At 33.4% G+C, this 27,910-nt stretch overlaps 1 protein-coding gene across 3 annotated transcripts in view; it reads right to left on the reverse strand.

Moving 5' to 3' along the window:
- LOC145255800 (clathrin heavy chain 1-like) overlaps window positions 1-27,910 on the reverse strand; it is a 172,453-nt gene that overhangs the window by 61,964 nt on the left and 82,579 nt on the right. For all 3 annotated transcript variants that reach the window (XM_080114485.1, XM_080114484.1, XM_080114486.1), the window contains one exon: window positions 1,888-1,995. In XM_080114485.1, coding sequence (XP_079970611.1) covers window positions 1,888-1,995 — 108 coding nt within the window. The remainder of the gene's footprint in view (window positions 1-1,887; window positions 1,996-27,910) is intronic.

Here is a 27,910-nt window from a genome sequence, read left to right on the forward strand (position 1 = left end):
TCAGGAAAGCAGTGGAAGTATGGAGAAAGAAAAGAGGAGGGGAGAGCACGATTGTTGTTTCTGTTTTTGCAGAACATGATTAATTTTCTTGGCCTTCCGGACAAAATCACAGTGTAGTATCTGTTCTTCAGATGCTCCACTTGAATTTCTTGTTCTCTGTCAGTGGAGGAGAAATCCTTCACGACTGAGACAATTTTTTATTTTTGTTCCTTTTCTCCACGTTAAAAAACGACCCTGGTGTCTAACTCTGTCCCGTGGGGAGGCATTGTAAATAGGAACATGATTAAGTTTTGTGAAGAGATAAAAAAAAAAAACAACTTTAATGTAGAATTCATTTGAGTCAGAGAAGGGAGAGACAAAAACAGATATCATTTGTCTTGTTACACATTGTACACAGCTGCTCCCACCCTTGCTGGGACTCCTTGGGTGAAATGACTATGTTCCACATCTACTTGCTTACGTTTTCAGTCAAAAAGGGACAAAAAAAAAATCTCATAAGTCATGAATTCATTAACTTATACTTCGAGGTCACCTCTAACCTTTAAGGTGTCGCTTAAAACCCTTCCAACCAAACACAGTTTTCATTATCCAACAATTATAGGGGCTGCTATCGATAACACTAAAATATAATAAAGTCAAATGATATTTCTACTCATAGTAAAAATAATCTATTATTAATGAAGATAAGTTGAACTATTCATAAATCAGAGCATTTTGATTTCACTGAGGATGATAAGACTAGCGTACAGACTGCTACGAGAGAGAGAGAGAGAGAGAGAGAGAGAGAGAGAGAGAGAGAGAGAGAGAGAGAGAGAGAGAGTACATTACACTGTAGAGAACCTACTGTTGATTTATCAAATTTTTATATAATAGCTTGAATTAAAGTTTAAAATGAACAAGTCAAGTACCATGCGTCAATTATGCTTTAAACAGAAACATTCATTTCGCACGCACCTCTCTCATATCAAAGAACCTACTGTTGATTTTATATGCCAGGCTTTTCTGCTTGTGTTGATAATAAAACTTCTTAAATGCACTTGTGATGTTAGGCTGTATAAGGTGTTAACTGTTCAAAAATCGTCTGTTCCTTCTTTCAGATATTTGATTTTATGTATGTGGCAGTGTTTTTAGATAGGTTTTATAACAATTCTGATATAAAACCTATCTAAAAACACTGCCACATACATAAAGTACATTTGTCTGAAATTTCATAAAAATGGCTAAGCCGTTTCAGAGTCCATAGGGAACAAACTTGCACAAAGTTACTTTTAGAAAGAGAATAGGCAAATAGATTATCTCCTTACACCTAGTTACACTGTATATGACCCCCATCCCTCCATCCTCACTGAGGCTTTTAAGTGGAATGGCCAGGTTTTGCATCCATTTGTTAAATTTGTCAACTGAAAATAACTCCTGACCAGAGGTCACATTTTCCCATTGATTTCTGCTTGAAGGTCACCTCTGATATTTAAAAGGTGTCACTCAAACCCTTCCATCCAAATATGGTCTCTACTATGTATGTATTAAGCCTTGGTAGGTCAACTTATTCAGAAGGAAACCTGAAATAAAATTGCATATCGACAGTAGTACTGTAGAGACCAAATTTTCTACTCTAATAAGTTCTTTCTTTGGATTGCTTGCTTTTGGAATTCTCTCCCTACTACCCTGACCGTACTGACATTTAGAAATTTTAATGTAATGCGAACAAACATCTTTTTGTCCAAATAGCTACCCAAGTTCCCCCACCCCCTCCTATTTGGTCCTTATCACAGTAACCCACATGCCTTGTTTTGAGTGAACAAAAAAAAAAAAAAAAAAAAAACCCCTCAAAATGCCGCTCATCCATTTGATGTTTGATAACAAAATCATGCAAATCCCTGCACTTACCGTAGCATGTTTTTCTCCATTGTCATGGCGGACTGCAATCCATTGGTCGGAAACCATGGTAACCCGTGACCATGTCACCTGTTCTTGGGGTATGCCCAAATTTTCCAGCTGTAAAGGAAAAGAAGGAAAAATTATTCCTCAAGAGTCAAAAGGAATAACATTAATACAAGTACTGACATCTTTTTCTTTATGCAATAGACTATAAAAAAAAAAAAAAAAAAAACTAACATTAATAATGGTTTCAGCACAACTAAGACTATAAAGGTAAGCAAATTAAGATATATAATGCGGAGTCAGCTATGCAGTCACCTTTTACTAATACAAAAAAAATATATTTATTACATTTTCACCCCAAACAAAGCACAGTGCCACCTTGATGTAGGGGGAGGGGCTACTATCAGGGATATCAGTTGAAAGCATACTATGAAAGGAGTTGAGCAGCAAGATGTCTATTCACATTACACTTGAACTTCTGCATGTCAGTACAGTTGGGAAAGCAGGAACCCAGAAGCAAATTCCAAAGTCTAGCAGTTCTGGGGAAGAAACTATTAGAGTAGAAGGCTTTCTTACATTTAGGGATCTCTGTGTAGGGGTGGGACTTTGCTGCTTGCCTGGTTTGTTGGGGGTATTTGTGTCAAGGGGGTACAAGGGTTTGTAGTTTGTTGGAGCATCTACCATTAAAATACTTGTAGAACAGACAGAGGGATGCAATATTTCGTCGATGGGACAGAGGTTGAAGCTTAGATGACAGTTCAGGACCTATCAGGTTGGCGACTCTTTTGAACCCTGTCCAGGAGTGAGAGACTAGTAGCAGATCCACCAGCCCAAATGTGTCAACAATACGCCATACATGGGTGAATGGTGGCCTTACAGAGGTACAGACAGGATACTTTTAGGTGTATAACTTTCTAGTACGGTAGAGAGAGCCCACACTTTCCCTGCAGCAATGTATTTGTTCCAGCTCATGTTTCCTGGGAACGTTAAGCAGACATATATTGTGTATGATTTTGTTTTATTTTATACTTTTAGTACTTATCCAGAATTTGATTAAAGTTTGTGTTGGTATTTTCCGGGAGGTTATGGTAAGCAGCTGGAAGATGCTAACACGATTAACCAATAAGCAGACGACAAGTTCCAATGAAATCATGAAAGTCATTGCATTGCAACAAGAATTATTACGTTAAGATTTTTGTTTCTTAGAAACGCTGGTTGAGTTTGAATAAAGTAAAATACGTATTAGATACGTTTGAAGTCAAAACAACGCATTATTACAAAATAAACAGATATTTATTTTGTTTGAAATTTATATTGAAATTCATAAATATATTTCGAAGCAAAGCTTCATCTTCAGTAAGTCTTTCTCTCTTTTTTTTTGTCATGTTGTTGGGACAGAAAATTAGAAATTAGAAGTCCGTTTGTTGTTTTTACGGTAGTTTTTGCAATCTTGGAATGATGCGCACCGTTCAGAGATTAAAAAAAAAACTACAGTAAAAACAACAAATGGACTTCTACTTTCTGATTTTCTGCCCCAACAACAACGTGGCAAAAAAAAAAAAAAAAAAAAAAAAAGAAAAAGAAAAAGAAAGACACACTGAAGATGAAGCTTTGCTTTGAAATATATTTATGAATTTCAATATAAATTTCAAACAAAAATGTCTTTATTTTGTAACTAGCGGGGGTACCCGGCGTTGCCCGAGTGTTTGTTTCCGGGACGGGGGGGGGGGGAGTTTTAAAAAATGTTATGGTAGGTAAGTAGGAAGGATCAAACCCGGAGTCATGAGTAAAAGTAGGAAAATAAAAAAAAAAAAACATCTGCAACGTTAACAGTTCGGCCACCAAGAAAAGTCCATTCCAGTTGTTTAGGAAAAAAACCAAAAAAAAACCACTATGGTAGGTCGGCGCGAACGTGAAAATATAATGTGAATTGTCCAGCACGCTAACCACTACGCCACAGAGCACTGCAGCTTAGTTTAGTGATTTTAAATAACTTCACATGAAAGAACTACGAAGTCAAACCGGTGTTCTCTTCTCAACTGTTCCTTGTGAACGATCCCCAAACGGTGTTAAGTGGTGGCAGGGGGAGGAGGAATTTATTAGAGAGAAAATATTTTACCACTTCCATTGATCTTAACCGATTTTGGCCGTGACTTCTCAGCAGAAAAAGTATAGAAATCTAAGATTATCGAGGAATTTGAGAAATAATAAGCCTATAACACACCTCAGATATTGTTCTGCCGTTTGTGCATATTATATTTGCATGAAATATCTTGATTTTTAATCCTATTAATGTCAAAATCAGACGGGAAAAAATGAGTTCATTTTATTTATATAGAGATAATGCGTTGTTTTAGCTTCAAGCGTATATAATACATATTTTATTTTATTCAAGAATTATTATTTTTATTTTTTTAAATAAAAAATTAATAACAGCACACTGTATGACTTAAAAAAAAAAAAAAAAAAAAAAAAAAAAATGGACCACTGAAAATTTAGTGAAAACAAATATCAAGAGAAAACATTTTGAAATAAAAAAAGATAATTCCCTTAAAGACTTAGCAAAAGCAAAAAATGCTCTTAAAACACTTCATTTCTTTGAAAAAGAAAAAACAATTATTTCTTTTTACAGTAGTTTCCATATTTTAGTCGTTTATATATATATATATATATATATATATATATATATATATATATATATACACACATACATACACACACACACACACGGTCCTGGTCAAAATCATAAGACCACTTAAGAAAGTAAGCGTTTATGCATATTATCGAATTTTTAATCAAACAAATGGTTGAACCCATTGCCAAAAGGGAAAATATGATGGAAAAAAATAAATCTTACATTTATATTTAAAATTTTTATTTATTTTTTGAATCCTTTGAGATGAGGCTTCATAATTTGTGTAGTCATTCTTTTGTGGACTGTTATTCTCATCTTCATAGCTGTTGTTTCACCACGTTTTGGTGAACTAATCCTCTGGCCTTCTTCGGGTGGCTAACCACGACGGGATAGGAATGCCAAGTTTTGTAACTGTATTCCAAGTAATTACAGCCTTCCATAGTTATTGTCTCGCCATGTTTTGACGAACTACTCATCTAGACTGCTTGGGTAGGATTGAAACCGCTATCTTCAGACAATGCTCACCTGGAACCATAGAGACTCAACGCCTTTATCCACTGCGCCACAGGTTCTGACAGGCGATCAAAGTTGGATTTTATGGTTTTATAAATCCAATTTTGTGTTCTTGTTGGGTCTGTACTGAATGGTATTATTATTTTTGGGAATCCTTTGAGATGAGTACATTTGTATGTTAGCCGTTAGACTTATTACGAAATACCTTTGGATAACATTACAAAACAAGTATATCAACACATTGGCAAAATGCTCATTTCTTTTGTAACCTGATAATTGTGTGTATGGATAAAACAACATAAGACGAGTACTTGATATAAACTAGACTACCCGTGACCCGTTGGGTCAGTATGCTATATTAGCTATGGAATTCATGTATGAACGTGACACTTGTGACGTAAAGAAAATAGTTTTTTTTTTTGACATAACAAACATTTCTATGAAAGTATATTAAAATGGAAAAAGAATATAGATAGATTTCTATGAGTTTTTCTGTTTATTATAATTGATTATTTTTGAAAAAAAAAATTTACAGTTACTGAATTATAAGTGGTTGGTCATACTTATAGGTAAATGTGCACTGAACAGATACCATAATACTTATAGTTAAATTCAAATTTTGATATATCCAATTTTTTTTTTTTTTTTTTACATCATTAATTTCTGTATTACGTTTAAGTTATTTTAAACCCCACTCTTCCCATGTTAAATAATAATTTTGAAATAATAACGTTAATATTTCAGTGCGCAGGTCAAAATCTGCAAAAGAAGCGATTTGTGTTTATTTGTTTATGTTGTTATAGGTTAATGTTTATGCGCGCATGTGCAACCGAATGTAGTAAACCGGAAAGTGGGTTACATACATCGTTACAAGGTCATATGAGTTTTATAATTATATAGATTAGTTAAGCTGTATGTGTGTGTGTGTGTGTGTGTGTGTGTATGTGATATGGTCACGTAGAATGAAGAGGAACTGCAAATGTTATCCGTTGCTAGCTGTCTGGTCGCATCAGTCCCCAGCGATTTTTTTCTCTGCTTGATCTCTCGCCTGGCTTCGACTCCGATCTCTCTTAGGGGGCTCTGCAAGCTTCCAACTGTCCCAAATTTGACACTGTCCTCAAATGTTGTAAACCCAAGACTGGCCGTAAACTGTCCCAAAACACATTGCCACTTCTAAAACTGCCTGCAAATTAACTCTAAACATTAACCATTATTGTATGGTCCTTTTGTTCCAATCACTGTCACACCGTGATTATTTTAGTTCCCTTTTTTGTGTACCTTGGTGAACAACTTCCTAGACATTTGTTCTGCTAAAAACCTATTTCTTTATGATGTTTCTAAATTTTTAGATGAGGATTGGTTGTTCCTATTATTTGGATTCATCGGACTACTGTTCTCATGTTGAGTGTGATTTTCACAACGTTTCTGTTGATGTAACCTCTGACCTTTTTCAGGTGTATCTTGCTGAACTCTGGAATGGTTGTCAAACTCCGGAATTTGTATGAAATTTATTTACTTCATGGGAGTAGCCTGCTCTTGTTCTGTCAGCCAAATTCCAGAGTTTGATAAAAACAATCCCAAGTTTGACATGATACACCTGAAGAAGGTCGGAGGTTACATCGACCGAAACGTAAAAATCACACTCAATGAATCCAAACTATTTCATTCTTTTTTTTTGTTATTTTTTTTTCTTCTTTTTTTTTTTTTTTTTTTTTTTTTTTTTTACTTTCTAACACTTAGTTGCTTTACGGCATATCGACCCTTTTCAGGTTATTTAATGCCGAATCCAGTGAACAATTTTTTAACAGAATATATTTGTTTTGTTCAAGTTCATTTCTATTTAACCCATAGTTAGGACTCTAACAGGTACTACCACTCCGGGTCAGAGTAGACGTGGAAGCAATGGCAATTAAAGAGTGGCTCCACACTCCCCAAAGCCCGTAAGCTGGGGCCTCACCATCGGATATAGTTTAAGGTCATATTCAGTACCTTCTAACACTTGGAGGAAGACGTAAATATTATTACACTATCATGTTTCACTGTCTCTGGCAAATCAGACCAGCTTACGCACTGATAAGATCATTCTTATGACAGTTTTCTTAACCTTACTACTTCCGTGCTAACTTATGAAAAATTTGTAGTGAGTGCTTTTTTTGTGACACCATCACTAAAAGATGGCCATACAGGACCAAAAGGATCCCTCTATCTGGTTGGTGTTTTTTTTTTTTTTTCTCAACAGAACACCCCTTTCCTAGATATATTGCCTTTATCTTTGCTGAGGAACTATCTACCCCATACATGGTACTGCCCCAGAATATCAGAAGAAGGCTAGTAAGTAGTACACCTTGGCCAAAGGTAACCTAGAACTGTGCGAGGCAGAGGCATTCATCTCCCTGGGGTATACAAACCAGATTATTTTAGTACAATTTTTGTACATAAACTGTACTTATCAGCATAATTTCTTCTTTTTTTCTCTCGTGCAAGAACGAAAACTTATTTCCAGGTAGAAATCTTCACAATTCACTCAATAAATAATTGCAGAGAGATTACATATTCTTGGAACATTAGTTATTCAATCTCATCAACCAACTTTTTAACCAAATCCAGCTGGATACAAAATTGAAGTGGATTTGTTTTTTTGTTTTAAATAGCTTTAAAGTATAAAGTCTCAGTCCTTTTTAATATTATTTAATAACTTGGTACTTGTACAGTTTAGTCAAGACATTAAAAAATGAAAATATTGAAAAAAAGTTTAAATTGTATGTATCCGTTATAGAACGAAGTTCTCCGAAAAAAAAAATTCACTTAATTTCATCAAGTATTTTTTTTTTTTTACAGAGGAAAAACACGTTTTTATGAGAGCGCGTTGAAGGCGGCCATATTGGATTTAAAAAAAAAAAAAAGATTTGTTTGAATTTTATAAATGACAAAGGAAGATAACTCCAGTTAAAGCGCTGACACCCCTTCCCATCTCTAAATACTAGCTTTTCTTCCTAAAAATCGAACATTTTGCTAGGAATCATAACAAATTGTTTTTTCGCTGTAAAAAAAAAACAAAAAAAAAACTACTTGATGAAATTAAGGGAAATTTTTTTTCAGAGAACTTCGTCCCATAACGGATACATACAATTTAAACTTTTCGATATTTTCATTTTTTAATGTCTTGACTAAACTGTCCAAATATCAATAACTTTTTTAGTATGCTCGGAAAGCTGAGTAAAAGCAAAATGGATTACTGGCATGTTAAGCCTCTGCCTTTCTGCCTATTCATTTTACTGCCCCTCCCCCTTTTCTTCCATTTTCTTTTATTCTTTCAGGAATAGAAATCCCCACAAATAATTCAAAAAGGGTTGACTTGTTATTTAAATAAACAAATTCAACCAAAGCCTATTCTCTTTACTTAACAATGGAAGTCTACGCATCGTTCGAATTTAAAAATGTATACCAAACATTAAATAGCTGCCAAAAAGACTTTGGTCTGGCATAGAACAGACTAAAGTCTTCTGATTTCGACACAGTTTATACTGCAAATGTTAAATGTCAAATGTGGCGTTTTTGTAGTAAGGATGGAAGGGTGGCGGATAATTGTCATTTTATTGGCTCACAAATTGACCTACTCTTTTATAACGATCATTTTATTCTGGCAGCTTGTTATATGATTCTTGTTTTTTTTTTTTTTTTTGTTTCTTTAAATGTTTTTTAAAATGGATAATGTATTAGTTGCAAGAAGTTAAAAGCATACAAGTTAAACTGATTAACATTTAATGCATATTTAGAATACCCGTCCCAGAACAGGTAAAATATATTTTTATAATGTCTGAAACTTAAAAAAAAAAAAAAAAAAAAAAAAAAAAAAAAAAGCAAAAGAAAAAAGCAAAAAAAAAAAAGCACTTTTCTCAGCGTCGCCTTCTAATTTGCAGACCTGTGTCTGTACACAACACAAATTAGTCCTCGCGTGAAAGAGCAGGACACAAAATGTTTTAAATAATAGAATAACAATAGCAAAGACTTTCGCTGGCGAGGACTACTATTGACCGTAACCAGTTATACAGTCCTTTTGAAATTTTCATCTCTATTTTTCTCGTTATGTACTGAATATTTGTTAATGAAACCTATATGAAATAGGTTCCTTATTAAATTTTAAAGATTTTCTATTCTGAAAGAAGTTTAAAAAAATTTAATCTAAAAAAGTTATTTTAAAGTTTTTGTTAAAAAAATTCCAGATTTTCTCATTCAGACCTGTAATAATACAAAGAGGAGGTTGCAAAAATGAGTTGTGGTATGAGGAGAAATACAAACTGAAATAGAGAGAAGGAGAGTTTTAAAATATAATCTTAAAAAAATAAGATACAAGTTAGAAAAGCATTTCATTCAAGGCATGAAAATTGTTAAACAAAATGTTTTTACTATAGGCTTTAAAAATAAAGGTACAAGATTCAATTTGAAAATTTTATCTTCAAAGTGCACTTTTATAAATTTGACAAAGTAAGGTATAAAAATTAAATTTAAATTGAATCAAAAAATTACCTTGAATTTATTTTATGTAATGTACATTTTCTTACAATTTAAAAACATTATCTTTCATCTAGCAATTAATGATATAGATATAAAATTTTCAATGATTTTTTTTAAAGTCTAACAGAATGTACATTACATAAAATAAACTAAAGGTAATTTTTTGATTCAATTTAAATTAAATTTTTATACCTTACTTTGTAAAATTTATAAAAGTGCACTTTGAAGATAAATAAATTTCAAATTGAATCTTGTACCTTTATTTTAAAAGCCTATAGTAAAAACATTTTGTTTAACAATTTTCATGCCTGGGATGAAATGCTTTTCTAACTTGTACATATATTAGATGGCAGAATCTAATTTAGTTTCTTTACTTCTACAAGGGTCGTTCCAAAAGTAAAACCTATTATTTTTAACTCAAAAAGTTGAAGAGCTACAAAGACCTTTAAATTGAGCGACCTTCTCTGCTCTAGAATATATTTTTTCAACATAGTGACCACCATTCTCAATGCAAATTTGTCAGGAATTCAATGACACACCTCTGCTTCTGACACACGTGTATGACAGCGGATGCTTTCTTAGTCTCACACTGTCAATATCAGCAACAGAGAGATGAAACTTTCAGGTCACGAATGCATAAGTTCAGTCATCATAACAATGCAATTTGCAATCCTTTCTGATCCATTTGAGCTGGATAAAAAAATAGGAGGCATTATTTTTGGAACGACCCTTGTACATAGTATCCTTATGTATAATATAGAATTTAATCAACTTAGTATTTCTCAACTTTTTAATCCTTGTGTAACCTTTAAAACAAATTTCCATGTCTAGGAACCACTGCACAAAAGCATTATTTATATGAACACCAGTGTCTAGTACAACATAAGCAGATTGTTGAGCATATCCCATTAACAAAAGCATTAACATGTTTACAAAAATAAATATATCTTAATTTACATTGTAATTTTGTTTTCACATTAGTCATTAGAATTTTTGGAATGTTTCCTCTTCAAAAATTAGTCACGTACAGGTGCCATCTGCTGATTGGGTAATGATTAGTACATATGTATATAAAAACTAGAAGAATATCCGTCTCATGACAGGTTAAATTAATTTCCTGAGTGAGCACGCTGACTAGTGAAGGTGGTTTTACACTGGTGTCATGCTGAGATCATTAAATATGGACATAAAACCAGAACACCCGTCCCATGACAGGTAAAATTGATTTCACGGCCAGAACAGTTTTGTACTACTTTTATGTCCCTCATGAAGATTAAAAATCAAGATATAATCTTACTAAACCTTAGATCTAGAATACCTGCCCCAAGACACGTAAAATTTATTTCAGAAACTTTTTCACCACTTTCATACCCCCCTTACAAAGATTAAAGTGAACAAATAATGCTACTAAACCTTGTGTCTAGAATCCTTATTCCAATTTTAATCAAAATGCACTGCATGATTTTGATTCTAGAAAATGTCTAAAGTAATGCAAATAGGAACCAAAAACCTTTGTTCGTTGCTAGCTATCTGGTCATGTCAGACCCAAGCAATTTTCTTCTTAGCCTGATCTACTCTCACTCCAATCTCTCCGATCTCCCTCAGGGGGCCCTGCAAGCCTTCAACCGTCCCAAACTTGACAATGTCCTCAACTGTTGTAAACCGAAGACTGTCCATAAAATGTCCGAAAACTCATTGCCACTCCTAATACTGCCTGTAAACTCTAAATATATGGACTTCTATTGTCCGAACCTTTTATTCCAATCAATGCCACATCTTGATTAACAATCCTATTTTAGTTCCCTTTGTGTGCCTTGGTATATGTATATATTTGTATATACGTGTGTCATCAAGCAATCTTAAGAAAAAATTGAACTTCAGATAATCTTGCTCAATTTGTGTCTAATGAATATGAATCCAATTTCATACAAATCAGGTATATTTAAGTTTTTAAATATAAAATTGCACCTATACTAAACTAAAATGCTCCAAAGAAACTGAAATTTGGGGAGTATTCATTAATTGATGTCTTATACTTATTTGTTAAAATTTTACAAAAATTGAAGGTGTCTGAATTTACAAATACCCATTGCAAGAATTTAAATTAAACTAAATATAGCTCACATTTGGAACATTTAAGCCTACTGTTAAAAAAAAATGATCGATTAGTTTAGGAGTGAATCCTGTACAAACAAATAGACATACCTAATTTTACACACACAATATTTTTTATATTTTAAATATTTACTAACGGGGAGGGAGGGGCGACTTTGCCCTGGCATAAAATACGCTTAAATATGATATTTTAATTTGTTCAGATTTTGTATATATTATTAAAGAGTTGTGACTTCAAAAATAAAAAAAAAAGTATTTAGGTGCCGTCAGCTAGAATCGAAACCGAAACTGTACCATTGAAAGCTGGTGATGTTACTACTTTACCAACGTGACATGCATATGAACCGATTAAACATTAAAAATAAAGTAAGACGAATGTACAAAATGTTTAACGATTTTTTCAATTTTGGCCCATTTTTGACCCCTTAAAAACAATTTTAACCGGCTAAAGACTCAAAAGAACGGCCCGTAAAAAATCCGATCATTTGAGGCTACTAGCGCTGCTGTGCAACTTTTAATTTTGGAGGAGATAGAGTCTGAAAATATGGAGACAGACAGACAGACAGACATGTAGCCGTTTATATATTAGATTTTTTTTACCTAGAGACACTAGTGTTTCATATGCAATCTTCATTGTAGGAAAAACTCTAAAAGTTCATGGGAACAAACTATTAGAGTAGAAAGATTTCTGGCATCTAGAGACTTGTTCAGTGAAGGGGTGAAATTTTGCTGCTTGTCAAGTTAGTTAGGGATATTTACATTGAAAGGGTACACGTGCTATGAGTTCATCAGAGCACATTCCATTGAAGTCCTTGTAAAACAGTCACAGGGATACAACATTGTGTTGATGGGACAAGAGTTGGAGCTTGGTTGATAGTGTATGACCTATTAGATTGGAGCATCTTTTGTGGACTCTGTTTAAGAGGGAAAAACTAGTGGTCGATGCACCAGCCCAGATGCATGAGTGAATGGCGGCTTTGTAGAGATACAGGATACGGCCAAAGATTCAAACCCAAGTTGCAAAGTCTGCTTTGATTCTGCAACCTATATATAATAAATCTATATATCTATAAAAGTGAACGTGTCTGTCTGTCTGTCTGTGTACATTTCCCTACGCAATAACTGTCAATTTTTAGTCTATAGACTCGAAATTTGAAATACCGGGTACTGAGATTTGGGAAAATCGATGTGACGGGTGTCAGCCAGAAATTTGGCTGTTAAGGGGCCAAATTTCAACGATTTGACCTTTAAGAACTCTACCAAACTCCTCCGACAATTTTGGGTCTAAACATGTGAAATTTTAGATATAGGTTCCTTGGACATGGATCTAACTTAATAACTTTATTTGAGCCCTAAACAATAAATTTTAAGGGGTCATAATAGGGGTCAAAGTTAAAAAAATTGACCATTTTTTTTGTTTTTTTTTTTGCTCAGCATACACCTCAAAACACCCGGGCAACGCCGGGCACCCATGCTAGTAGGTCTATAAAGATAGAAATTAAAAACAATCTTCATACCATAACCTATTAAGATACAGAATGCTTTACACGACTCAGTGGAACAATCGAAACAATTGATGACAATTCTAAGTTAAATAAAATGTATTTGATCATCAAATCAATAAGGAAAAACATGTGAACTATAAAGAAAAAAACTCTTTAGGCCATTGTATTCGAAGCTTAATTCAGAAGAGCAAGGTAATATATACAGGGTGATTGAAAAGTAACTCAATATTTTAAAATACATTTATTTTTCAAAATATAATTTATACAATTAATTTGAGAATAAAGTATAATGCATGGACTTTTATTGCCCCCCCCCCTCGACAAAAGGAAGGCGAACCTGTAAATTCACTCTTGTCTGTTCGTCTGTTCGCATTTTTCTCAATAACTACGCCTTGGAATTTTTTGAAATTCTGCACAAACATTGAACATGATACGAGTAAAAAAAGTAACAGATTTTCCGGGAAAACTCCAGTTGCCGCCTAGGGGTGCCTTTCATGTTAAAATGACTAAAATTGACATTTTGTGCTTATTAAAAAAAAAAATTATTAAAAAAAAAAAAATTGATGTCTTGGATTTTTATAAAACTTTCTAAAAAGTTGTAACTAACTGATGTCTACATAATTTTGTTTGTCTATACTTCACGATAACTCTTGGGTGTGCCCCAGGAGCTCTTTTAGGGTTAATAAAAACACTCCATTTTTGGGACTATTTTACCATATTTGTCCAAAATTTTCTGTGTATGTCTATTTAGCAGTTTTGCATAGTGCTGAACTCAAATTTAAATATGTTGAGGCGTTGGGGACTTTGGGGCTAAATGGAGTGGGGGGCAAATGATGGACTTATTTCTTTTTTGCATGGTGCAGAATTCAAATTTATATATGTTAAAGCCTAAAACTGCACCGTTTGTTCATTTCCATCAGGATTTGACGTCCCCTGGGGTCTTTTGGGGCTAAATGGGCGAGGGGGGGGGGAATGCTGAACTTAGTCATATTCTTATGACTTGTTTACTGTGCACTCGCGGGGGACCATGCATACTTTGCTTGTTTGAAATTCAATATCGCCACCTTCATTAGTCACCAGTTTTTCAACTCTACCAGGAATGCATAAACTGATTTCACAAGAAACTCTTGTGGGATGGTAGTCATAACTTCATGTATTTACCCTTCAAGTTATTCTAAATTTCTTGGTTTGGTTGAGTAGACTTGCTCTTTCAGCTAACCCCAGAGAAAAAAGTCGCAGGGAATTAAGTCAGGACTTCTGGCCAGGCATTCGTGTGAACCATGACGACCGATCCATCTTCCAGAGAATTGGGCATTCAGTCATTCACGAACAACAACAGCAAAGAGTGGAGGTACCTCACTATGTTGAGAGATGGAATTTGGCCAATTGTTAGTGTTCAAGACAATATTGAAGATTTGATTTTTATGCAAGATGCTTGGTTGTTGGTTGGTTGGTTTTGTTTTACAGCATATTAACCCTTTTCAGGTTATTTAATGCCGAATCCAGTGATTTTGAAGAACAATTTTTTAATAGAATATGTTTTTACAAGTCGGTTTCTATTTAACCCATAGTTGGAACCCTACCAGGTACTACCACTCCGGGTCAGAGTGGACCTGGGAGCAATGGTAATTAAAGGGTGGCTCTACACTCCCCAAAGCCCGCAAGCTGGGGCCTCACCATCGGATATAGTTTAAGGTCATATCCAGGACTTTTATGCAAGATGGACCTCCAACACAAGAATAAATGTGTGAAGTTACTACTACCATTCCGGAAGAATTTGTGAAATCAGTTGATGCGATTCCAGGTCGATTTGAAAAGCTGGTGGCAAATGAAGGCGCCTTTATTAAATTTTAAATAAAATCCATGCATATACTTTCTTCTCATATTCATTAAATGCATAAATTATATTTAAAAAATAAATTGTATGCATTTTAAAATAGGGAGTTATTTTTCAATCACCCTCTAGAAAAAAAAACCTGGCATAAAAACAGTAGCATAGGAATAAAAAAATATCTATCTCTACTATATATAAAAGGAATTGTGTGTGTGTGTTCCCTATGGACTCGAAAACTGCTGAGCCAATTCTTATTAAATTTCACACGAATGTACTTTATGTGCTGGGCAGAGTTCTTAGATAGATTTTGTATTGGAATGTCTTTGATAAGTATCGATGATCGAAATAATCCAATGAAAGAAGGAACAGGCGATTTTGACCAAAGTTAACACCTTACACAACTTAACATGACGTGTGCATTTGAAAAGTTTTATTAACACACAAGCAGAAAGGCCAGACATAAAATCAACAGTAGGTTCTTTGATATGACAGGGGTGTGTTCGAAATGAACGTTTCTGTTTAGAGCATAATTGAAGCATGATACTTGAGTTTTGCATTTTAAACTTTAATTCAAGATATCATATATATAAGAAATAATTTTATAAAATAAACAGTAGGAAAATGAAAATCACATTTCTGTCCTGATTTTTGTACCAGGGTTTTGTATAGAGGAAACAAATATATAATGTTCTACCACGCGTTTATTTATGTATATATCACTGATGCTCTCCAAGTCCGACGAGAGACTTGCAGCAAAGTCCACAGATTAAGCAAGTGTTGGTTTTTGCTCAATACAGTGCAATGTAGACTATAATGTATTGTGGACTAAATCACTGTCAAGAGGCATGTGAAGCTTCCTTTCAGTACCTGTTCTAGTTGGGGACCCACTGTGGTGCAATCAATTGATTTGATTGAAAAATGGATGATTTCACGATTACAATGAGAATAAAAATATGGGAGTATGAAACATTCGTTGATCATCATTCAATCCCGAGCAACGTCAGGTCTCCCTGTTAGTGATCATATAATCATGAAACACTAGTATCTATAGGTATGAAAAATAATCCATATAATATCCTGCTTGTTTTTTTCTTTCGTTAGTCCTATGTTATGCTTTGAAAAAAGGCCAACTACAATTTTTGAAGATCAGGCTGCTTCAAAAAAAAAGGCCAAATTTGCAAAATTTGGGTTTAAAAAGATCAATCTAGCAACCCTGGACAAGAATACGAGAATGACCTCCTTTTTTGATGTAGCCTCGTTTTCGAATATCATCATTATGATATATAATCATTGGTGTAATGGTGTGAGAAAGGAACTTGTAATTTCAACATGCAGTGATTCTTTACCGAAGAAAGAAGTCAGTGAAATATTATGTAAAAAAAGGGAACATTTGAAAGAAACAGGGTAATAAAAAAAAAAAAAAAACATTGTCTGAAAAGAGGAACTGAACTGAAGGAATAAATTAAAAATTGTCTCCTACAATGTGATTTTATTATTTGTATTGAACTATGAAGCACAATATTGCTTTCTGAGTGTTTATTAGTACTTATTAATTTATCTCATTGGGTCAGTTCTATATTTAAAATACAATGGACACTATTTTCATAAAAATGGTAATAAACTCATATTTACTGTGTGTTATAATTTTTTCTGTTCAAAATACTAATTTTTCGCGCTATCCCCCCCCCCTTTTATCAAAACACATTTGTTGATTAAATACATTTCTCATTCTTTGGAATTTCCATAGGTCCTGCTAGTTGGTTATTTATTTTAAAAAATTGCTTTCTCATAATATATGTGTCAGATTGAATTATTAAAATGGATGCACTTGGCACGGAATAATAAAGAATATGTAGGAGGAATAAAGATCAATAGAGCTGTAATTTGAATCAGATTCAAGGTTTCCACCCACCCAAACAAATCCGAAACCTTGAGGATGAAATTTATCCTCATCCATTTTATGAAGAAAAAAAGGTTATGAGCTGAAAAATCTAATTTATAACTAGCAGGGCTACCCGGTGTTGCCTGGGGCCATAAAAATCTAAATAGAAGTTGAATAATGTGCGTAACATCTTTAGATTACAACTTCTTTTTCTCCCCCTCTCTCTAGCCATCTCTTTACCCTCCTTTCCCTATCCTCCGTTTTTTTTTGTCCTTCTCAACCCTCTCTCTTACCTTCACATAAATCCATAACTCTTGTTTTAAAGTGTTGAAAAGGAAAAATAATAATGTAATTCATTTACTATAACTATCACTTTTAAATGTAAAAATTTTTCCTAAATTTTAGAGATTATATATTCAGGGCAAGGTATGTAGAACTTCCTCCTAGTGCCTGCTCTAGTTGGGGACCCATCGCAATACAATCAATCGATTTGATTAAAGAAAAAAAAAAAAAGGATAATTTCACTGATTATGGCGAGAATGAAAAAATAGGAGTGTGAAATGTTGATCATCATTTAATCTCGGGCAATGTCAGGTCTCCCTGCTAATAATTGCATAAGCATGAAACACTAGAGTTTGAAAATATAAACATTGTCGTCCTTCTGTCACTGCTTCAAATCTTTAAGCCAAACCATCACACATTCACAATATCTATGCATATTAGTCATAAACTGAAAAGGGTGATATGCTGTAAAAAAAAAAAAAACCCCAAAAAACCAAACAACCTAAGTAAATATCATGAACAAATATTTAAAGATAAAAATCGAAGCATAAAAAATAACTGTTACCAAAATGATTGGATTTAATATTAAATAATACAAAAAGGGTTGATATGCCATAAACATACAAAAGATAGATGAGGGGGGGGTTCTGTTTACATATTACAGAAGACTGCAAATCATTATTGATCATTTTCAGGTTCATGTGAGGCCATTCAACCATGGTAGATCGTAAATTGGACGAGAGCCAATTAGCTATTTTGACTTTTTGCTTCAATACACAACAAATACAGATTCAACATTTGCCTCTGGGAATAGGTCGATACCAAAATAGGTTGAAAATGTGTTGATACCGATACGAGGAAGATCCGGGTGCAAAGTTAGAGTCAGGACAAAAGTCAAAACCAGATTCAGACCGCTTTTAAATTCCAAGAGATGGACCGAGAGTAGAAGTTTAGGGCTTTGAGTTACCAATTTCACAGCTGTGTTTTTGTTATATGCAGGGTGGCAATCCCCCCAAAATGTAACATATAAAAATGGGAATGAAAATCACATTTCTGCCTTGATTTTTGTACCAGGGTTTTGTATAGAGACAACAAATCTATATATATAAAAATGTAATTTTGGTTCGTTAAAAGTGAATAAAACCATATTTCTACGTTACCAATTTAATTGAAATTTTCAGAAAATCTATCTGTAAAGTCAATGAATGTTTGCATGTTATTAAAATAATTTTACATTGCGAATTATAAAAATATTAATTAAAATATAAATATTTTTCGAAGTTGTTTCTGCGAGACTGCCCAATAATATTTCTGGTAACTTCTGTTTGAACTACTCTCGAATTACAAGATAAGTAAAAAAAAAAAAAAAAGTTACTCATGCAGACAGTGATCCGTGCTAAAATAATAACGTTATTATTAAAAAAGACATTCTTAACATGGGGAAGGGAGGGTGTTTGGTACCTATTCTGTACTTTAACCTTACAATTGAATAAAAACATAAAACTTTAATTAAACGCGGAAATACGATTTAAAAAATAGCGCGGATCACTCTCTGCATTAGCACAAAAAAAAAAAAAATCCCATATTTTAAAAATTTAAATTAATTTATGTACTTACCAATTTTTAAATACCTTTATTTATGTTAAGGCTTTTCACTCATGAAACATTACGTTTTAATTGTTTAGTTTCTTTTCTTTTTTTGTTTACATAAAAAAGTTTGTTTTAACTTTTTCTAAACGGTTTCATTTTTACGACATGCCTCAACGTATTATAAACACCCTAACCCCCCCATGTAAAAAAAAAACACGCCCTTCCATAAACCTCGAAAGCTGTTCTTAATATGGGGAGATTGGGAGGGTGTTCATTCCGAAAGCCGTTTTAATATATGGAAGTTAGGGTGTTTATAATATGCTGAGGCGAGTCGTAAAATTAACGAAGTTGCTATCTATTATTGATTGTAAAAATTGCTTGAAATTTATTTATTTGACAAAAAAAAAATTACAATTTGGTACTCCTTGGGCATTGAGTCCATGGCGACCAGCAGAAAAAAATAGTCGCTCCCTTAGTCCCCACCCCACCCCGCACGTAACATCTTTTATTTACTGACGTTGCCGTAACTAAACGATTATTTGTCACATTTACAAACATTTATTTATTTATTTTGAAAAAAGTTTTACTTTTTATGAATATTAAAAGAAAAATGGGTACTTATGCAGGGAGTGATCCGTGTTGAAATAATAACGTTATTATTTAAAAAGCCATTCTTAACATGGGGAGGGGAGGGTGTTTTGTACCTATTCTGTACTTTAACCTTGCAATTGAATAAAAAAAACCATAAAACTAATTAAACGTAGAAATACGATTTAAAAAATAGCGCGGATCACTCTCTGTATTAGCACCGAAAAATGTTACTAAACATTTATTAATAATTTCTCACTTTTGATTTTAAATTTCTTTTTAAATGACGACTTTTTTTTTTTTTTAATAGTATTTGCGGATGGGTATGTTGACCCCCCCCCCTCAACGATGTTTATTCCGAAATCCGTTGTTAACATGGAGAGGTTGAGGGTGTTTATTCTGAAAGCCGTTCTTAACATGTGGAGGTGGACCTAATGTAAAAAATAAATAATAAATAAAAAAAAAAAACTAAATCATTTACTGATAACTTCTCACTTTTACAAATATTTTTTAATTTACATGCACGGATGAACAAATTGTTGAATAGTGCGAAAACAAAACGTTTTTGTAATAAACTTTGGGACAGTTTTTTGGGTAAATATTTACATTTAGGTCCACCTCCACAATTTTCTTTTTTAAATGACTTTTATTGATAAATAAATTTACTTCTTCGCAACTTTCATTGATAAATAAATCTACTTCTCTGTAACGGGCACTGAACCCCTCCCCTTTTTTTAATAGTATTTTCGGGTGGGTATGCTGACAACAAATATCAGTTAAATTTTGCAAATAGCCCCCCCCCTCCAAAAGTGGTGTTTATTCCGGAAGCTGTTCTTAAGATGAGGATGTTGGGGTGATTATAAGGTGGACCTAATCTAAAAATAAAACAAAAAAAATAAGACAAGTTTTTTAAATGATTAAAATAATTTCTCACTTACATTTTTACATGCGCACATAAGCAACTATTTTTTATTAACTTTTTTTTTACTTTTTTATCTAAAAATTATTAAATTTCAATGAATAGAATAATAAATCATTTATCATTAATATGTGTTTTTGGTTTTGTGTTGAATGAAACTTTTTTTTTTCATTACAACAATAATGAACCAATTTAAATCTTCCGGCATGCGTTTAAGGGTTACGAAATTATCAATAAATCGTTTAGTTACTAAGCCAACCTCAATAAATAAAAAAATGTTACGTGCGCATGCATTAGCCTTGACTGGGGGGGGGGGTCTAAGGGAGCGACCATTAAATAATTATGCTGGTCGCCATGGAACTCAACGCCCAAGGAGTACATAAAGTGGCACTTATGTTATCGTGCTATTTTTTAAAATAGTATTTTCATGTTAAATTCAAATTTTGCAAAATCTTTTTCTTTTATTAATTTGTTAGGTGAAAGTACAGATAACCCAGTCGGTTTCTAATGCGTGGAAAATCTAGCCCTCCCCCCCAAAAAAGGGTTACTCTGGATAGTAACAAAAAATTAAAATTGCCTCAGTCTCGAAAGATTTCTTCTCTACTGAACGAGGAAAAAAACGGTGCAGTGTAGTTCACCTGTTTCTCTCCCTCTCTCTCTTAATATCTCTCTCTATCCATCTCTCCCTTTCCCTCTCTCAATCTATCTTTCTCTCTATATCACCCTCTTTATCTCTCTTTGAGCCCCTTTCTCTCTCTAACTCCCTATATCTCTCTCCTTTCCTCTGTCTCATCCCTCTCTGTTTCTAACTCTCCCCCTCTCTCTGTTTATCTATCAATCCCTTTATCTCTCTATCTCCTTCTCTTTCTCTATTTTCCTCTCACTGTCTCTTTTCTATCTATATATCTTCCTCTCTATCTGTCCATCTCTAATCCCTCATCCTATTTTAGTCTCCTAAATTAATTATAGTGAATAAGGCATTGTCAAAACATGGATAAATCCTATTTTAGTCACCTAATTTACTGACTGTGAGAATAGAAGTTATTTGGAAATTACTGCTATCTTGAACAGCACCAGAAGTAACTGGTAAAACCTTTCTAATTAAATTGATTTTGGCAGCCATTTGGTAACAAAATGACATAGCCTTAGCCCTTGCTGCATGAGGAATACCTGCGACCTTGCTGCCAAGTAGAAGAATTATTTATTCTACTTTAAAACATTCAATTTTTCAAAAAATCTCATGTTCGACATCTCCAAAATATCCAATATGGGGAAAAATATTGCAGAAATGCAAACTTATTGTTTAGGATGAATGCACAATGGTACGCAAAAAATCACTTGAGGCTCTTGGTCGATCCTTGCAAGATTTGCGTGGCAATGTCAGACCATTTGGGAATGCAGTAATATTGCTTGCAAAAGATTTCAAACAAATGTTACCTGTTAGTCTTCAATCAACATCAGCAGATGAAATAAATGCTTGCCTCAAATACTCTACTTTTTTGTTCCGTGTGAAGACATTAAACTTAACTCAAAATATGAATGTCCAGTTGCAGACTGTTCGATCCGCACAAAATATTTTGCATCACTTGTGGGAAATTGGGTACGAAAAAGTGCCAGCTGATCAGAGTTAAGGGCAAAATTCTTTGACGTTTAACTTCTGTAATTTCTGTAATTTTATTTCATCAGAAGAACAGTTAGTTTAAAAGGTTTTTGCAGATATTCAAATTATAAGAATTCCACTTGACTGAGTGAATGAGCTATTCTTGCAGGTCAATACAAAGACGCCCATGAACTTGACGCTATTATTCAATGTAAAATTCCAAGTGAGGTAGTCAAATACAAATCCATCGACACTGTTGTGAAAGCAGATAAAGTGGTTAATTATCCAACAGCTATATTTGCCAGGGATGCCACCGCATGTATTGCAACTGAAATTTGGTGTACTAATTATCATGTTGTGAAATATAAACCAATCCAAGCTTTGTTTTTTCACATGGACAATTTATGTTACATATTCAAGAGTTACCAAACCAGAAATTCTCTATATCAGCTAAGAAAATGGAACAACAAAAACTGTGTACCCATGCAAAATGGAAAATTAAACCTATAAGAAACATGCTTTTTCTCATTTTGGAACTTTTTCCATTGCGCCAACTTGAGCCACAGCAACACGTGGCAGGGTACAGCTAGTATATGTATAATGTTCTATCACACTTATTTATGTTTATCTCACTGATGCTCTCCAAGTCCGATGAAAGGCTTGCAGCAAAGTCCAGATTAAGCAAGTGTTTGAATAATCTGACGTTAAAGTTGGTGTATTCTCTGCAGCATATCGCAAATTACCCAAATAAGTTGTCGTGGAAGTTTTTTTTTTTTTTTTTTTTTTACACAGGCATCACCACATTATCAAGGCCAAGAGGCCACTCAAGGATAAGGGTTAAAGAGTGTACAGTAGAAATTGGACAATATAGTAATCATTAGTAATGAAAATTCGGTAAATTTGATAACTTATATGGAACGGCTCATCAAGAACTTATTTACGTTAGACTTGAACACAACCATATTGTAGTCAGCCGGAAAACGGAAGACAATTCCACAGACGTGCAGTTCTAAGAAAGAAGGTTTGTTCATGGAATCTACGTTTAGGTTTAGGCACAGATAAAGAGTGGGAGGGAATTATTGATAGTGTTTTCAGCTAGACGAGTGTTTCTTGTGAAAGTTTGACAAGGGGGGACCATAGACTGAAGCTCAGTCGAACACATGAAAATAACGATACATCAGAGACAATCCATTGTAATAAGTGGGTTCTCCACTAATTCAAGAATAGTATCTTACTCACAGAGAGATGGAGTATGGAAATTGCCAAAATTAGACACCCATTAAACATTTACGGGTCTTAGTTTTTGTGAAACTAGAAAAAATTTCCAGAAAAAAAAAAAAAAAAAAAAAGTTAAGTTTGACTCCAAGAAATATGGCGAGCTTTTGAAGGTTGGTAATACATAATTTTAAAGATTATCTTATCTTAGTCTATTACATAGATGTTGCATTTTACCAATCTGTCAATTACGAGCTATACAATGACAAAACTGTTTATGCATTTTTGAGATGAGGATTGGCTATTTGCATTATTCAGATTACTGTTCTCATCTTGAATATTATTTTCACATTTCGGTCAATGTAACTTCTGACCTTCTTCAGGTGTATCTTGTTAAACTCGGGAATTCCCTTAACACTTCTGAATTCGGCACAAACATTCCAGAGTTCGACACAAACATTCCAGAGTCAAGGTATGAAGCAGAAAGGACATATCAAGGCCTCTAAAGTAAATACTTTACAATGCATCGATAGTTCCGATTGCCTTAGTATATGCAAGTGAAACATGAACTATACTTGCAGAACGTGAAAGGAATCTCAATGCGTTTGAAACGAAACATTTTTAGTAACTTTGAGATAAAATGGGAAATGCAGATAAAAAAAAAAGCTTAATAATATTAATAGATTTATTCACAAGATTATTTAAAAAAAAAAAAAAAAAAAAAAAGAAAAAGGAAATTAACGGAATTTGGACATGCTTTTCAACTAACAAACTCCAACTATGTCGAGAAATTATATCAAGCAGATTTCAATCCAGGACAACTACCAAAGAGATTGAACTACCAGATAAGGGTCGAGACTCGCGTGCTTCCCCTGACAGCTAAAAGACTTGCCCAAGACCGTGATAAACATTGGGATTTTGTTCTCAAGCATGTAGCAAAGATCTTTTAAGTATGAACAGAAGTCAATATGTATTAGCTGAAAAAACAAAAAAAAACAAACAAAAAAAAACAAACAAAAAAACAAACAAAAAAACAAAACCAGTGTTTTAATTGAAATATTTGCCTAATAAAAATTTCTATTTAAGATATGTTTGGTAAAAATATTGGTCATGTTCTAACATAGAACCAATTTAATTTTGGAAATATCAAGGTTCAAGGTCAACATAAAAAAGTGAAATCATGCGTTTGGCAATAATTTTGGTTTTGTTTATCATAGACTTACTACTTGACCCATATTATAACCAATGAAGTCTCAAATCTCATATAACCTTGAAAAATTCTGTCATGGTTGAATTTCAACTTCTGATTTTTCCAAAATTGATGCATGGATCTGGCACTCTTTCATAATAACCACCATGCAACATATCAGTCTGATCATGTAAGTAGGTTTCCATGCCATAACTTCGAGCTGATTTAATTTGTCATGGTCAAAGGTCAAGGTCATATAAGATGAACAGAACTGAAATTATCACCAAAAGTGTGACTTATCTATTTCATGACATTGACTATTATGTCTCCAAATTAAACCAGTTCTAAAATGAAAAAAAACAAAAAAACAAAAACAAAAAGGTATTTATTTTCGGTGGGTAGAACTGGCTTCTTTCAAAGGAGGAAATACCATGAGAATATTAATTCACATGCAGTTCCTAGTTGCATGTATATTATGTCCAGAAAAGATAACATTAGGTTTTTACAGGGAGGTGGTGAGGTCCTCCTACATACAACGCCTGGTATTTTAAGCTCAATGTTGCTCAATTTCGGTGATCTATTGAAAACGGGTGTGCCAACATGATTATGCCGTATATTCTAAGTTAGAGCATGACATATTTTAGTCATGTTTGGTCAAACGGTGTGCACAAACAAACAGTTACAAATTCAACTGAATATATAACCTCTATGGTGGAGATAATGAAATCAGTTCTAAGTTAGACTGTGACTGATATTTTGAACAAGATTGGTGATGTTTGGTCAAGCGATTTGCACAAACAAACAGTTACAGCTTGAACCAAATACATAACCTGGTGGAGGTAATGAATAGGGAACGATAACTCTTGACAGAAACAAAGATGGAAAGGAAAAGGTGAAATTGATTTTTGGTGACCTTTTAAATAAAGTCAAAAATACTTTTGTCTCATTGTATTGGTTTACATTAATCATTTATCAGCAGAAGATATTTTGGTTTTTTCATGAGAACAGGGAAGGGGAATGACCCGTTAATGTTAGAATGATTCACAATTCATTGCGGCCATTTAACGCCATATACCCCTCCCACCAATACTCCTCCTGGGTCAACTAATTTCCTTTGCTTCTTCCTAGACTTGTCACATTTGGTGGCCATTGGCTAAAATGGTACTCATTATTGATTTTTTACCTTTGGCAATGCTGATTTTAGCGCAGTCTCCATTTAATGTATATACAGACTTCTGATTGGCCAACTTCCAGGATTTTACACGTCCCTGAAATATCCTTAGCTTCCAACCAAACACGAAAACGCTTGCCATCGGTTCTTGAAATTTACTAAACATGCAACAAGTCTTCTTTCAATCATATTTTTTTTTATAAACAAAGTGAAAAGAATACCTGCCCAAGGAAGGGTAAAATTAATTCTCTGTACAGGAAAGTTTTGCACCACTTTTATATGCCTCTTACACAGGCTAAAATCAGGATATAATGATACTAAACCTTATATTTAGAATCCTTATTCCAAATTTGATCAAAATCAATTACATGAGTCTCATTCTAAAAAAAATGTCTAAAATTTAATGCTTAAAATTAAATTAAAATTCAGGGAATCTTGCTTCATTGGTGTCTTAATGATTACTAGGGCTATGACAACAGCATATTCTCTTCATTGTTTTGACCCTCGATTGTATATCTGTTGATATCCTATATGCTTTTAGATAAAGTAATGTGGTTCTCGGTTGATTGACTGTGTCTGTCTTGGATATATACTCAAGAGTGACAACAATAAAAAGAATATGCTGTTGTCATAGCCCTACTAATGACTATGGATCGAATTCAATACAAATCTGAAACATATGAAGTTTCAAATAGGAAGTTGTGTCATATTACGCTTATTAAAGAATTCCAAAGAAGTCGAAATTTGTGAAATATTTATTAATTGATATTATCTAAAATATTATAAAAAAAAATTAAAAAGGTAACTATTTTCATGAAGAGCTTTCACTCCCTTTTTACCTCCTTTATATAATGCTAAATTAAATTAAATATAGCTTAAATTACAAACCCTTGCACTTAGCAACCGTGTTCCAAAAATTCATTCAACTTCGGAAATACTCCATACAATATGGAGAATTCCTAGATAAGACTTTAGCTCATCCTTACGTTGTCAAAGCATGGATATTTTATTTATTTCTTTGGAGGTTAAACACAAGATTATATACGGTTTTGATGGGCCAGTACATTAGATTAGCACACTTTGGGCTATAAAAAATGCCTGAATAGCCCCGTCAGCATTCCCCGGTAGAGGTGTAAGGTGATTAGTAATAAACTAACTGCTTCTTAGAGAAAAGATAAGTATAGGTGGGTGGAACTTCTAAAAACTACCCAAAACCATATTTCAGTTTAATAGACAATAAGGTAACATCAACATGGCCCAGACTTTAATAGACTGATTGTCAAGGAGGAATCCTCAATGAGTATTCTTGGACGAAAGAACCAGGTGGCTTTTGCTCCCTTGTTAAAAATTTAGCCCATCCGTATGTTGATAAATAGAGGGATGCAGTCTGGCATCTAAATTATGTTCTTTTTCATTATTCATTTGCAATGCTATTTTGAATATAAAACTTCTTTTTTCTCTTAATTTGTACATGTCTGAAGAATGATTTTCCATTTTTTTTTATTCATACCAGATGTCAAAATGCAAAATATATATAAATACTAGCTTTGCCTGAGTGTCAAATATATTGAATATGAGTGTAAATCCAAAAAGATAAGACAGTTTCTGTAGAAAATCCTTGATGTGAGAACTCAATGCGAAGCAGAACACACATGATACTTAAAAGAAACAATACAACACAAATCGTGTTGTATTATGTACATTTATTTTAGTTTTTATTTTATACACACACACACACACACACACACACTTTTGTTACCGTGCTATTTTTAAAAAAATAATATTTTCAAGTCAAGTTCAAGTTTTACGATATCTTTTAAATTGTTAAGTGAAAGTAGAGAATATTTAGAAAACATCCTTCTCTCCCCCATGTTAAGAATGGCTTTCTAAATAAAACATTATTTCAGCAGGGTAACAAAAGTGCATAAGTATCATATATATATATATATATATATATATTTATTCCACAGACAGTTGTGGTATTGAGTTATGTTTAAAAAAACAAAAAAAAAAACACACTAATTTTTCTAATTAACCATAAATTATAATTGACTGAACAAATCTCTACCTTAGCTGTCTATGTTGATTCAACGATTAAGAGTTTATAGTAACTATTTTCTCGGTGTCACCATCTAACATACATATCCATGCCTGTACATGCCACAAACACGTATATAAATTAGAGAGCAAAACAATGTCTCTTTACTCCTATAAGGGACATTCCAAAAGTAATGTCTCCTATTTTTTATTCTGCCTGTGTAACACTATTTCTAGTACCGAGCGACGCTAGATTGCCATGCTAAGCAAACTCTGTGTCAAGTATAGTCCTGTTAGGAGTTGATACTTTGTCAAAAATCCCAGATGGTCCAAGAGGTGAAAAATGACTACCTGATAAATGATAAATAGAAATGACAATTGTTAAACAAATCTAACTGGTGTTGGTGAGAGGTGTTGTCAACTGCCGGTCATATGTTTT

Source organism: Euprymna scolopes, chromosome 31 (assembly GCF_053919585.1).
Source record: "Euprymna scolopes isolate OS-2025 chromosome 31, ASM5391958v1, whole genome shotgun sequence".
NCBI lineage: Eukaryota > Metazoa > Mollusca > Cephalopoda > Sepiida > Sepiolidae > Euprymna > Euprymna scolopes.